The sequence below is a fragment of the Heteronotia binoei genome, chromosome 4 (assembly GCF_032191835.1).
Source record: "Heteronotia binoei isolate CCM8104 ecotype False Entrance Well chromosome 4, APGP_CSIRO_Hbin_v1, whole genome shotgun sequence".
Classification (NCBI taxonomy): Eukaryota; Metazoa; Chordata; class Lepidosauria; order Squamata; family Gekkonidae; genus Heteronotia; species Heteronotia binoei.
In genome coordinates, this window is record NC_083226.1 from 137,842,407 (window position 1) to 137,856,025 (window position 13,619).

The following is a 13,619-nucleotide window of genomic DNA, read 5'->3' on the forward strand; positions in this document are numbered from 1 at the left end:
GCTTGATGGTGTTGATGTCCTCAACTGTAGGCCTGACAGACACCTCTGTCTTACAGGCCCTGTTGAACTGTACCACGTCTCACAGGGCATGGATGTCACCAGGCAGAGAGTTCCACCTGGCTCTGGTAGAGGACAGCTGGATATCTTCTGGGCCAGCGATCAAAAGATTTTGTTCTCCAGAACATAATGCTCTTCAGGGAATGGTTGTATTGGGAAAGGCGGTCCCCAAAGGTACGCTGGCCCCAGACCATTCAAGGCCTTGAAGGTTAGTACCAGAACCTTGAATCTGACCTGGTACTCAACCTGGAGCCAGTGCAGCTGGCAGAGCACTGACTGAATGTGTGCTCTTAACAGGGTCCTCCTGTAAGGATCTGGGCCACTGCATTCTGGACCAGTTGCAACTTTTGGATCAGTCTCAAGGATAGGCCAACGTAGAAGGCATTACAGTAATCCAGTCTGGAGGTGAGTAATCCAGTCATGGAGTACTTTGGCAAGGTCAGAGAGAGACAAGAAGAGGGCTAGTCACCTAGCCTGGTATAACTGTAAAAATGCCAGCCTGGAAAAGTTTGTGACTTGGGCCTCCATTGTTAAGGAGGTATCCAAGATCACACCTAGGCTTTTGGTGGCTGGCACAGGTATTAAAGAGCTGGGAGATGGCACCTCAATCCTGAATCACCCCCACCCAGCCAAAGAACCTTTATCTTTTGTGGATTTGGCTTCAATTGGCTCTGTTTCAGCCATCCAACCACAGCCTCCAAACTCTTGCCCAAACTAGATGGAGCAGTGAGGAAAAATTACGGTTGATGGATGTGTACTCTAAGGTTGCCAATCACCCAGCAGGGGATCACTCACCTGCACCTCTTGTTTTCTGCCACTGCTTGAAGACTTGGCAGGAGAAAAACTAAAAAATGACCACCAAGCTGATAGAATGGTGTAACTTCTGGGGAAAAACTTCAAACATGACATCACGCTTTTCTAGGAATTGCAAGAAACTCTATGGTTTTACCAGCATGGGACATGGAGGACAGCTGTCAGCAACAATGTGACATCATTTCAAGGAAAACCCTGGAAGAGATGCCACACCTCTCTAGGAAGTGCCAGAAATTATATGATTACCATAGAGGTTCTGATGTTTTCTGGAAATGTGAGATGTCACCTTTGATGTTTTACTGAAAGTGATGTCATGCTGGCTGACAGCGCCTCCCCCATGTCCCCTGCTGGCTGTCACGCCAGGCCTGGCAACTTCAGCATATCCAATTGCATCTGTCTACCAATCCTAACCTCTCACTCCATGACTTTTTTAAAACTGATGCTGAAATGTTTTCAGCATTCTACAGGGTACAAAACATGCTCACTGCTGTTTCATATTTTTTCCACTTCTTAAAAAATGTAGAAGATAATATTTCTCTGCATCCACAGGGAGTTAACTTTCATAAACCTCTGCCTTGTTTGCAGAGAGCACCATTTTGCTGCTCTACTGACAGGGATTCAAGCATGAATTGGTATTTAAGGGACTTACATAACTATGAGATGAGATACCACTCTGCTCACTCTTGCAGAAGCCCCAGTTGAATGAGAGTGTGGAATAGTAAAATGTGGTATGGGGTATCTCAAATAGTTTGTATAGGGGAAAAAAATCACTTCCAATGTATAACTGGTCAACATAATTGGAAAGTTTTTTTGTTTGGGTAAATGCTGTTCTAAACAACCATAAAGTTCCTGCAGACCTATCAAAAATCTGTTTGCTATCCCTACAAAATGTATGTAGCTAATAATTTAAAAGTAGGGTGTACTTAAGAAAACTAAGCTAATAAAAACCATATATTCAGTAACAACAAAAAGTCTCTCACACACAAAAATTATTTGAGCCTGATTATAACATTTGTCTCTGAGGCTGGTGAAAGACTTTTAACTGGAATGGCCTTTTGCTGTATTATTTAAGAAAAACATATATAAGAAAAAAATGAAAAACTACTCTCTCCAGCATTAGACTTGATGGCTAACTGCTTATCAACAGGACAGCAAAACAGCCTGAACAGAACTGAGCATGCTCAATGCACTTGTGAGGAGAGAAAAAAGAGTTGGATTTATACCCTACCCTTCACTTGGCATCTCAGAGCGGCTTACAATCTTTTCTCCTTCCTCTCCCCACAACAGACACCTATGAAGTAGGTGGGGTTTAGAGATCTCTGACAAAACTGTAACTGACCCAAGGTCACCTAGCTGTGACTGACCCACAAGGTCCCAGGTGGAGGAGTGGGGAATCAAATCAGGTTCTCAAGATTAGAGTCTGCCATTCTTAACCACTCCACTAAACTGGCTCACTTGAGAGTCTGACAGAAAGAAAGCACAGAGATAGATACATAGTATTCAGAAAGAGGAACATTTTCCAGTGATTTATTCTCTCTTTGATTCTTTGTTGACCCACACCTTGTTATAAGCCTGTATTGTAACTTCCATCAGTGGCATGTTTTCCACTTCCATTAGCAGAAAAGGAAAGGATGTTTTCCCTTTCACTGTAAATCCCCCCTCCCCCCATATGCTTCTATAAGTGCTTCTCTACTTATAATAAATAGGATTAACAATAGCTTTAGTGTATCAAAAACATAAATGTTAAAGTATGATGGAATTCCCAGGACTTAACAGGGATTTTGTTTTCTGTTGGGAAATGCGTTTTAAAAATTCAGAGGTGTGGATATGTCAATAAATGGAAACAAGACTTAAGCTTATCAAAATATACAAAGTTTACTACAAGACATCAGGAAAAGATACTTGGGATAAAGAAATTAATCAACTTTCTGATCCAGAAATATTTTGTTGAATTGGATGAAAACAATTGCCCAAAATTAGAGCAAGCCAATGAACAACTATTAAAAGTTGATGGAAGTGGGACAGTAATATTAAATGTTATGGATTAAAGTCATAAGAACATAAGAGAAGCCATGTTGGATCAGGCCAACGGCCCATTCAGTCCAACACTCTGTGTCACACAGTGGCCAAACAACCCAAGTGTCATCAAGAGGTCCACCAGTGAGGCTAGAAGCTGTGCTCCCCCCCCCCACCAAGCACAAGATTACAGAGCATCACTGCCCCAGACAGAGAGTTCCAACAATAAGCTGTGGTTAATAGCCACTGATGGTCCTCTGCTCCATATGCTTATCCATTCCCCTCTTGAAACTGTCTATGCTTGTAGCCACCACCACCTCCAGTGGCAGTGAATTCCACATGTTAATCACCCTTTGGGTGAAGAAGTACTTCCTTTTATCCGTTTTAACCTGACTGCTCAGAAGTTTCATCGAATGCCCATGAGTTCTTGTATTGTGAGAAAGGGAGAAAAGGGACATCCTGACCCGCCCAGGATTTTGTCGCCTTCTCCAGCCGATACCAAAAACTTTTTCTTAACTGCCTCTGCCGTGTGAATTGATGTATTTAGGCAGCAGGTTACTAAGGGATGTTTTAAAATTGTCTCATGACTAGTCGCATTAAGGCTAGGGGTGGGTATCCTTAGTTCAGGGTTAGCTTAGCCCCAAGTGCAGCGATTGGGTTCCTTCAGGTCCATAAGTAGCTGTGGTTCTTGTTTCTGTTTGTTCCTGTTCTGGACTTTTTCTTCCGTGTTACTAATAGTTTCTTACAAGTTTTTTCCAATGTTACTGCTTCTCGGAGTTTCCCGAACTAAGGGATGGGTGACTCCTAACCAGAACAAGAACTAGAAAAAATTTCAAGTCCTGCCTCCCTGCAAGAAGGTTAGGAATCACCCCCACAGGATGTCCTCCTGTTCTCAGAGAAGGACCCCTCACGGTAAGTACCCAATGGTCGTTCCATAAACCTTTGGAACTCATTGCTACTGTATTCAGTTCCATTGTCTGTAAACAATATTTCTGGAACGTTGCCAAATTTATTTTTCACAGCAGCAACATAGGCTTTAAATTTGTCAAATACTTGATCTTTGCTTCTTTAGCAGTTGTTAGTTTTTTAAAAATTTCTTGACTTTCTGTTGTTAGTTTATTTATTTATTTCTGTTCTGTTAGTTTTTTTATTTCTTGAGGTTTACAAGATTATGCATGGGATAGAGAAGGTAGAGAAAGAAGTACTTTTCTCCCTTTCTCACAATACAAGAACTCATGGGCATTCGATGAAACTTCTGAGCAGTCAGGTTAAAACGGATAAAAGGAAGTACTTCTTCACCCAAAGGGTGATTAACATGTGGAATTTACTGCCACAGGAGGTGGTGGCGGTTACAAGCATAGCCAGCTTCAAGAGGGGATTGGATAAAAATATGGAGCAGAGGTCCATCAGTGGCTATCAGCCACAGTGTGTGTGTGTGTGTGTGTATGTATGTGTATGTATATATATATATATATATATATATATATATATATATATATATATATATAATATTTTTTTTTTGGCCACTGTGTGACACAGAGTGTTGGACTGGATGGGCCATTGGCCTGATCCAACATGGCTTCTCTTATATTCTTATGTTTCCTCTATTAGCTGTTCAGAGTTGGGTGAAAAATTCAGGAGGCAAAGCCACCGGGGCCAGAATGCCTTGTAATGGGGCAGGGGCGCTAGGTGCCTGGTCTCCTTGTGAGGTGATCGTAGAGGAAGCTGAACCTGCTGCATTAGCCATTCTACAAAAGTAATAAAAGATAGCCTGCTGTCTGCTTAGCTCAGTCACCACCTGAAGCGAGAGCGACGTAGCACAGCCTCCCGAGGACTGAAACCCCCTCCTTTGCTGTGGTGTATTGCCGCGCAAGCTGTTTGCCGCTTGGCATGCTTTTCTGAAGATGCGATGCTGCAGCAGCGTTAGGGAGTACTGAACAAGCCAGTTACGGATCTTGTCGGTTCTACTTTTCACACGATCCCCGGCTCAGGCCTCCTGCTAGACAGCAGGGAAATAAGCCCCGTATGCACTGCTCCTGGCCACGAGGCTGCTCGAGCTTCCCCCCCGAGACTGATCGTGTTGGCGCGAAAAATCGCGCTAAAATAGCTGCCAGCCACACCACGTCTGAAACAACGCTGTTTGATGGCCCAGGAACTCTTTTACACGGAGGGAAAGGTAACTGCCAGACAAGTAGGGTGTTTTCGCACTTACCTTTTACTGGCGCGAGTACCCTCCTGACGCCGGCGAATCTGCATGGATTTTGCACCAGAAGCGCCGGCGCACCCAGAAGCGCCGGCAACTTCCGTCGCTAAGCCAGCGCAAACGTTTTCCTGCATCTTTGCGATTTCCGTTTGCGCTGGCTTAGCGACGGAAGTTGCCGGCGCTTCTGGGTGCGCCGGCGCTTCTGGTGCGAAATCCATGCAGATTCGCCGGCGTCAGGAGGGTACTCGCGCCAGTAAAAGGTAAGTGCGAAAACACCCGTAGAGAAAGAAGAAAAGCTGAGTATAGATTGAGTTAATCTAAGATGATCTTAGATTAGAGTAAGAATGAAGAAACACAACAGATTAGCAGAAACTGAAGCAGGCAAAGCCTGATTTAGGTGCTCTCCCTTGCTGAGGCAGGAAAAGAACTGAGGGATGGGTGACTCCTAACTGGAACAGGAACTAGAAAAAACTTCCAAGTCCTGCCTCCCTGCAAGAAGGTTAGCAATCACCCCCACAGGATGTCCTCCTGGCTCAGAGGGAGAACAAGCCATTCAATTTAAAACCACTACACCCTATTCACCACAGCAGAATGCTGCAGCTGAGAGACTGAACTGGACCATTCTAGAAATGGCTAGATCAATGGTAATGCAATCTGGACTACCAAATTATATGTGGGGTGAAGCCATGAATACTGCTGTTTATTTGCATAATAGAATTCCATCCAAAGTGACAAACAAATTGCCATTTGAGATTTGGTGTGGCAAACGACCTGATTTTATATTGCCTTCAGAATACTTCTAGCAATAGCAGCCTCAAAAGGTATGCAAGTTGAACACATGGATATTAAAACATTTGTTGGGATATGCATTTTAAAAATTCAGAGGTGTGGAACTGGCAATAAATGGAGACAAGACTTAAGCTTATCAAAAGATATAAAGTTTACTACAAAACATCAGGAAAAGGTACTTGGGTTAAAAGAAATAAAATTTAGCTTTCTAGCATGGTTATGTCTTATCTGCTACATGACTGCTTGTACAACCCTTTGTCAGGTTGCTTCTTCTTCCCAGAGAACATTGGGACAGGAAAACAGGCTATTCAATTTACATATAACATCAAAGCTTCTCACACACAAGGTGCTAACTGACCAATACAGTGTTTACCTTTTTCCCTGGGTTTAGAAGAGGCGGAACCTAATTGGGTTTAAGCTACAATACATCACATCCTCTTTTTAAGTAAACAACAGTTAACTCTATAATGTCTGAAATGTAATTAGGAGGGATGGTGGCTCAGTAGTAGAGCATCTGCTTGGGAAGCAGAAGGTCCCAGGTTCAGTCCCTGGCATCTCCAAAAAAGGGTCCAGGCAAATTGGTGTGAAAAATCTCAGCTTGAGACCGTGGAGAGCCGCTGCCAGTCTGAGTAGACAATACCGACTTGGATGGACCAAGGGTCTGATTCAGTATAAGGCAGCTTCATATGTTCATAATTAACTTGAATTCCAAACGTTTCTTATTTCACTATGTATGCTAACCTCATTCAGCTCCTTACATTTAGCCGCTATCTTTAATCCTTACATCCGCAGAAGGGCCATACCTTCTCTTTACTTTATTTCTTATTTGGAATAACAGATTAGTAGATTGTAATGTAACATAATGAATTGTAGAATGTAATGAAATTTGGAATGGTAGATTGGAATGTATTTAGAATTACAGAGTTGGAAGGGACTTCCAGGGTCATCTAGTCCAACTCCCTGCACAAATACCTCCCCTAAATTCTCAGGATCCTCATTTCTGTGAGATGTCCATCTAGCCTCTGTTTAAAAACCTCCAAGGAAGGAGAGCCCACCACCTCCCAAGGAAGCCTGTTCCACTGGGAAACAACTCTGTCAGGAAGTTTTTCCTGATGTTGTGCCAGAAACCCTTTTGATTTAATTTCAACCCATTGGTTCTGGTCCTACCTTCTGGAGCCACAGAAAACAATTCTGCACCATCCTCTATATGACAGTCCTTCAAGTATTTGAAGATGGTGATCATATCACCTCTCAGCCGCCTCCTCTCCAGGGTAAACATCCCCAGCTCCTTCAGCCTTTCTTCACAGGACTTGGGTCTCCAGACCATCTTCGTCACCCTCCTCTGGACCTGTTCCAGCTTGTCTATACCCTTCCTAAAATGTGGTGCCCAAAACTGAACACAATACTCCAGGTGAGGTCTTATCAGAGCAGAATAAAACTGAACACAATACTCCAGGTGAGGTCTTACCAGAGAAGAATTCGTCCTACCATCACTTCATGTGATCTGGACACTATAGTTCTGTTGATACAGCCCAAAATTGCACTTACCTTTTTAGCCACTGCATTACACTGTTGACTCATGTTCAGTGTATGGTCCACTAAGACCCCTAGATCCTTTTCGTACATACTACTGCTATGACAAGTCTCCCCCATCCTATAACCATGCATTGGAATTTTCCAACCTAAGTGCAGAACTTCACATTTATCCCTGTTAAAATTCATTTTATTGGTTTCAGCCCAGTTTTCCAGCCTGTCAAGATCATCCTGTATCCTGTTTCTATCTTCTACTGTATTTACAATCCCTCTCAATTTAGTATCATCTTCAAATTTAATAAACATTCCCTCTATTCCTTCATCAAATCATTTATAAAGATGTTGAACAAAACAGGCCCCAGGACAGATCCTTGAGGCACTCCACTTGTCACTCCTCTCCAAGTGGATGAGGAACCATTCACAAGTACTTTTTGGGTGCGATCTGTCAACCAGTTACAGATCCACCTAACGGTAACAGGCTCCAAATCACATTTTACCAACTTGTCAACAAGGATACTGTGTGAAACCTTATCAAAAGCCTTACTGAAATCAAGATAAACTATATCTACAGCATTCCTCTGATCCAGCAAGGTAGCCACTTTCTCAAAAAAAAAAAGAGATCAGGTTAGTCTGACATGTCTTGTTCTTGAGAAACCCATACTGGCTCTTAGTAATCACAGCCATCCTTTCTAAATGTTCCAGGACTGACTGTTTGATGATTTGTTCTAAAACATTTCCAGGTATGGATGTTAAGCTGATGGTTCAATAGTCACCTGGATCCTCCTTTTTCCCCTTCTTGAAGATAGGGACAACATTTGTCCACCTCCAATCTTCCAGTACCTCCCCTGTTCTCCAAGAATTCTCAAAAATAATGGCCAGAGGCTCAGAAATTACATCCACAAGTTCTTTTAGTACCCTTGGATGCAGTTCATCTGGCCCCGAGGACTTTGTTTCATTTAAAGAAACTAGGTGTTTACCCCTATGCTGATCCAAGGTTGCAACTCCATACCCTCATTATATATTCTATTTTTGCCATGTTGAGCACTGTTTCCCTCAGAAGAGAAGACTGAGGAGAAGGAGTGTAATGGCAGGTCTCAGTCAATACTCTCAGTATTCCACAGTAAAGGATACATCTGCCCATCAATCTCCAATTTTGACATATTTATTTCCTTCACTATATCTCCCCCTCCACCCGAATTAAATCCAAACAGTGACCATATAAACTAAAGTTGCTATTCCTGTTTGGTCACTGAATCTGTTAAACATCTTCATTTTGCTGTATGATAATTCATTGCTCATCCTCTACCTATATGTATGGACTGGTAACTTCCATTTCATTGTACCTGAAGAAGTGTGCTTGCAAATGAAAGCTTATACCTTGAATAAAACTTTGATGGTCATAAAGGTGCCACTAGACTCAATTGTTTTTTTATTCACAGTAATTTCTCATTTTTACAGCACTCTTAATATAATTTGATTTCTAGCTTTGCTTGCATTCAGATGTCATGATAAACAAAGCTTGATGAAACTCACTAATGTAATAAGTTCAAACCACTTTATACTTGGGTTGCAAACAAGGATTCTAAATCAGTTTTGTAGCTAGCTCGTTAACTATGGTTTGTCATTTACATCTGGATGTAAAATCTCTGTTGGTTCAGTAGCACTGTATGACTCAGCCTCATGCATACACACATGGCTTCACAGAACAAAAAAATCTGCCATTACATGCATTCAGCCATGAAGGTACCATCTCAGGAATACACTCTCCTCCTACCAATGATTCATCAAAACAAGATTGTGTTCCTTTGGCCTTTTCTGAGGAGAGATTTAAATGGCAACTCGGAGAAAAGATCTTGCTTAATTCAGTTTGCAACAATACTTATCTGAAACAATATCTGTTGTGTAGCATTCAGTAGTGGTTCACAATTCTCCTACTGGCATACCTTTCTCACAATAAAGACCTCTTTTAGCCATTGCCCCCACTCTGTAACCTAGCAGAAAGCAAGTCTGCCATGAGCATATCCTTTATTTCCAGGCCCGTAGCTATGGTGGGAGCTCTAGGGTCCTGGCCCCAGCACTTTCTAACACCAATGCAAGGCTCCACCACTTTTTTGCTCTGGCGGAGAGGGCGGAATATTAATTAAATTAAAAATTATTATTAAAAAAGACAGTGAGAAGACAAGTAGCCATGCTGGCCCCTCCAAGCCTGATGCAAACCATCCAGCGGTGTGCACAGAGACTCCCACCCTCACACCCCAAGCTTGTACACAGGATTGCTTAAGATTCCCACCAGCAGGCCAGAAAGCAGCACTTGCTCCAGGACAGAAAGTCTCTGAGGCAGCCAGATGCTGTTGCTTCCTGGGTCAGGAAAGGCTTCTTGAGGCCCAGCCCCAGCCTCCACACCCAAAGCCTCACGCTTGCCAGGTTCTAGCACCCCTCATGCTCTGCTCCAAACTACATTCTCCCACTTGCAGACCTGCTGCTTGCAAAGACCCCGAAGAGGATTTGGGGGGCACTGAAAACCGGTGGCAGAACACACCATGGTGCTGTTTTCACTGTAGAACTAGTAAAAAGGACTCTGTTTTCCTAGGCTCCATCCTCGTGCCCTGAATGTTGTATTCACAGCCATCTATGAGGGATTTGGAGGTTATCTGGACATTCTTGTTGGTTTGCATTGGCAACCCTCATCCTTGTCTCTCCTTGTACATTAGGCAGAGTTTAATTCCTTGAAGCCAATGGTGTGACTTAACTTTATAATCCTGACACTGCAAGGGATGGCAGTGTTAGAAGATATTGGACTTATATCCTGCCCTATAATCTGAATCTCAGAGTGGTCACAATCTTGTTTACCTCCGCCCCTCCACAGCAGACACCCTGTGAGGTGGATGGGGCTGAGAGAGCTCTTGCAGCAGCTGCCCTTCCAAGGACAAATCTTACAAGAGCTATGGCTGACCCAGCAGGTGCAAGTGGAGGAGTGGGGAATCAAACCCGGTTCTCCCAGATAAAAGTCCACACATGTAACCACTATTCCAAACTGGCTCTTTTGCAGACAACTGCAACCTCAGGATATGAACAATGACTTTGACAAAGACCATTAAAACTAAGGGGGGAAATTCATACTGCATGCAAGTGGGGCGGGGGGAGGACTAGAGAGATGACACATTGGTTTTAAAGGCCAGTGATACAAGCTCTCTCACAGTATTTAAAATCACAGCACCTTTTTTTCCTTCCTGGGTTTTTGCTTTGGTAATACAAGTGAATATTAAAAAAAAATGAATAAAGATGATGATTTGGGATTGGTGGCAACATTATTTGCCTTCATTATTTGTGTATAAGCATAATAGTAGAGCAGTGGCTAGAAAGAAAGGGGGGCTGATTAATGTTCGTGGAGAGTGTGAAAGAGGAGCCTTTCCTTGCCCAAGACTTCTCCCTGCCTATTTATTGTAGGCAGGGGTCCCCAACCACCGGGCCGCGGATCCGTACTGGTCCGTGGCCTGCTAGAAACTGGGCCATGGAGCAAGTGTCAAGCATGGCTAATTCTGGTCAATAACTGATGGGTTTCTGGTCTGACACAAGCAGGCCTGGGTAAGATCATACAGAACCAAATGCTGCTAGTTTATTAGCCTTTCCTGGCCCCTCTTTGTTTTTATGACTGTTAATTACAGGGACCAAAGCAATCAGCACCTTCCCATGAATCCTCCTGTGGGAGGAAGTGCCATCTGGGCAATGCAAGGCCGAATGCCTGATAATGCCCTGGGAATGTATGTAGTTTTGATACTTTATGTGTGAACACTCCCCTGCTTCCCGTCCCCGTAGAAATACCTTTGAAGTGTATCTTAAAACTTGTGTATCGATGTATTGGTTTCATTCTTCTCAAGCCAAGGCTTGAGCCAAAGTAGCGGTCTATCAATAAACGTAGTCTTTGTATCAACTTCGACTCGTCATTGAATCCGCCTGCTTGACAGCGAGGCAGAGACCCACTGCCCCTTTCGCCTGCCCAGGATCAGGGCAGACAAAAGAGGCATCATGGCCTTACTCTGAGGCAGGAAGGCAGCCTCGGAGCGAGGCAGAGCAGCCCTGCCACACCCTTCTGCCAGCCCGGGACCCGGGCGGATGAAGCAGGCAGCGTGACCTTGCTCCAAAGCTTCCTCCCCTTGCAGGGGAGGCAGCCTCAGAGCAAGGCTACACGACCTTTTTCATCTGCCTGGGTCTTGAGCCGGCAGAAGGGGTAGTGCTGCTGTGACCTTAGCCTACCCCTCATTAACATGTGGCAAAACATGAACCACTTATTTGATCTCCAATTAATGTGAAGGTTTAAAACAAACTGAAGGTTGCTTTTCAAAACAAGTAGTAGTCGGGAGCTCATCTTATGTAACCTTCGTGTGTGTGTTTAAATGGGGGTCTTTAAATGGGAAGAGGAGGGAGATTGGCCTTTTGCTACCTGGCCACCTAGCAGGGAGGCAGCAGAAACAGCCCCAGTCCTCCCCCCCATGGGGAGCAGGGATGGGGCAAGGGGGCAGCCTGGGGTGGTAAAACCCCCAGTGCCGCTGCCCCACAGTCCGTGGAAAAACTGTCTTCCACAAAACCGATCCCTGGTGGCAAAAAGGTTGAGGGCCACTGCTGTAGGCAACCAATCGTTTCATATACAGGGAGGCTTTGCCAGGAGCTAAACAACATACGGAAGCTTGGGTTAGCATTCAGGGATTCTGCTGAAAGGGGGGAAAGGAATTAAGCGGTAGGCTAAATGTGATTTATGAACAAACGGTGGCCTTATATATCTCTAGCAGACTATCCAGGATTTGTGCGACATATGGTTTAAATAAATCAGTTTATGGTGACTTCTAAATGCAACTATAGTATCTAGAATGGGAAGATATGGGTTGGGGAAAATTTTCCCCAAAACTGATGCCTCTACAATTTTTCATAGACCCCCAATATATAACTATGAATTTACCAAAATATAAACAAACCACAACCCCCTTCATGGCAAACTAAAATGTTGTTTTTTTATTACAAGAGTTCTAATTACGTTTTATTCACATTTTTACTTGAGTGAATCTTTACCTCGTTTGCATTCACAATATGCTAATAAGAAAATAAAAATCTTCATTAAAATGTATATGCAGTAATATTGAAATGATGAAAATTTAAAATAATGAGAACCCAATAACTTTGGGATGAGGTTGAATACCCAAAATCAATTAGTCTTACTTCATCCCACTATAACCCTCACATGCTCAACACTATTCTCCTGAATGTCAGGGGCCATGTTTTGGGAGAGGCTGAAGTGGATGCTGGAAAAGCTTTGTCTATGAGTGGCACTCTACTTGCAGTTGGTTCGATAGAGTTCAATGGAAGTATGTTCATACAGGAAATCTCCGCAGTTACTTTACCTGTGTATGTTATCTTCACCAGAAGGAACGACACCAAGGTTTGCTATGTTTATCACCTTTTGCAATATTACAAGACGAGTGGAGTTCTGTGGTGCAACAGTCACCGTGATAGATGTTTCATTCATGCCAGTCAGCCTTCCTGAAGTAGTAAAAGATACAATCCATGTAATCAATTTCATAAAGAAAAAAACTGACAGCAGCAGTATTTCACTTATAATAGATGAAGCCACCTCCAAACATATATTAAATATGGTTTATATATGAATACAAAGTCAAGTAATCTGGAATTTTGAAATGCATATGCTTAAAGGCCTCCTCAAAACTTAAGATCTCTGTATAGAAAACAAAAATATCCAGCATGTGGATGGTTACCTATGTACAGTATATAACTAAAATTACAAATTGCACAAATATCATGTACTGACTATGTACAAACATACATTGGTAGAATAAACAATATAAAATTGTCTTACACTGTTCATTTACTAAACGCATAAAACACTTTCAGTTTTCCTTTTAATCACATGCTGATAATGCTACTAATAAATTAATTTTAAGGCAATGTCTTAATTTTAGCAGCTCCCCTTTCTGAATGCCGAGGAACTGAGAATTATTATTTTCAGGCCATTTAACAGCCAAAAATAAAATTGATCAATATTTAGCATTTGACAAATTTAACGCATTAGGATTATTGCAAATTTAATGCAATACAGTGTAGGAGTTTGAATAAAACATTAAACCAATAACTGTACCATTAAAAAATACACCAAAGGCAAAATTCAGGGCATAACATACTTCAAAGAAGTCAGCATCTG

At 42.8% G+C, this 13,619-nt stretch overlaps 1 protein-coding gene across 1 annotated transcript in view; it reads right to left on the bottom strand.

The window, feature by feature from the left end:
- Positions 1-13,619, bottom strand: part of AP3B1 (adaptor related protein complex 3 subunit beta 1) — a 364,644-nt gene that overhangs the window by 15,881 nt on the left and 335,144 nt on the right. Inside the window, exon 26 of the mRNA XM_060235861.1 lies at positions 12,805-12,943. Coding sequence (XP_060091844.1) covers positions 12,805-12,943 — 139 coding nt within the window. The remainder of the gene's footprint in view (positions 1-12,804; positions 12,944-13,619) is intronic.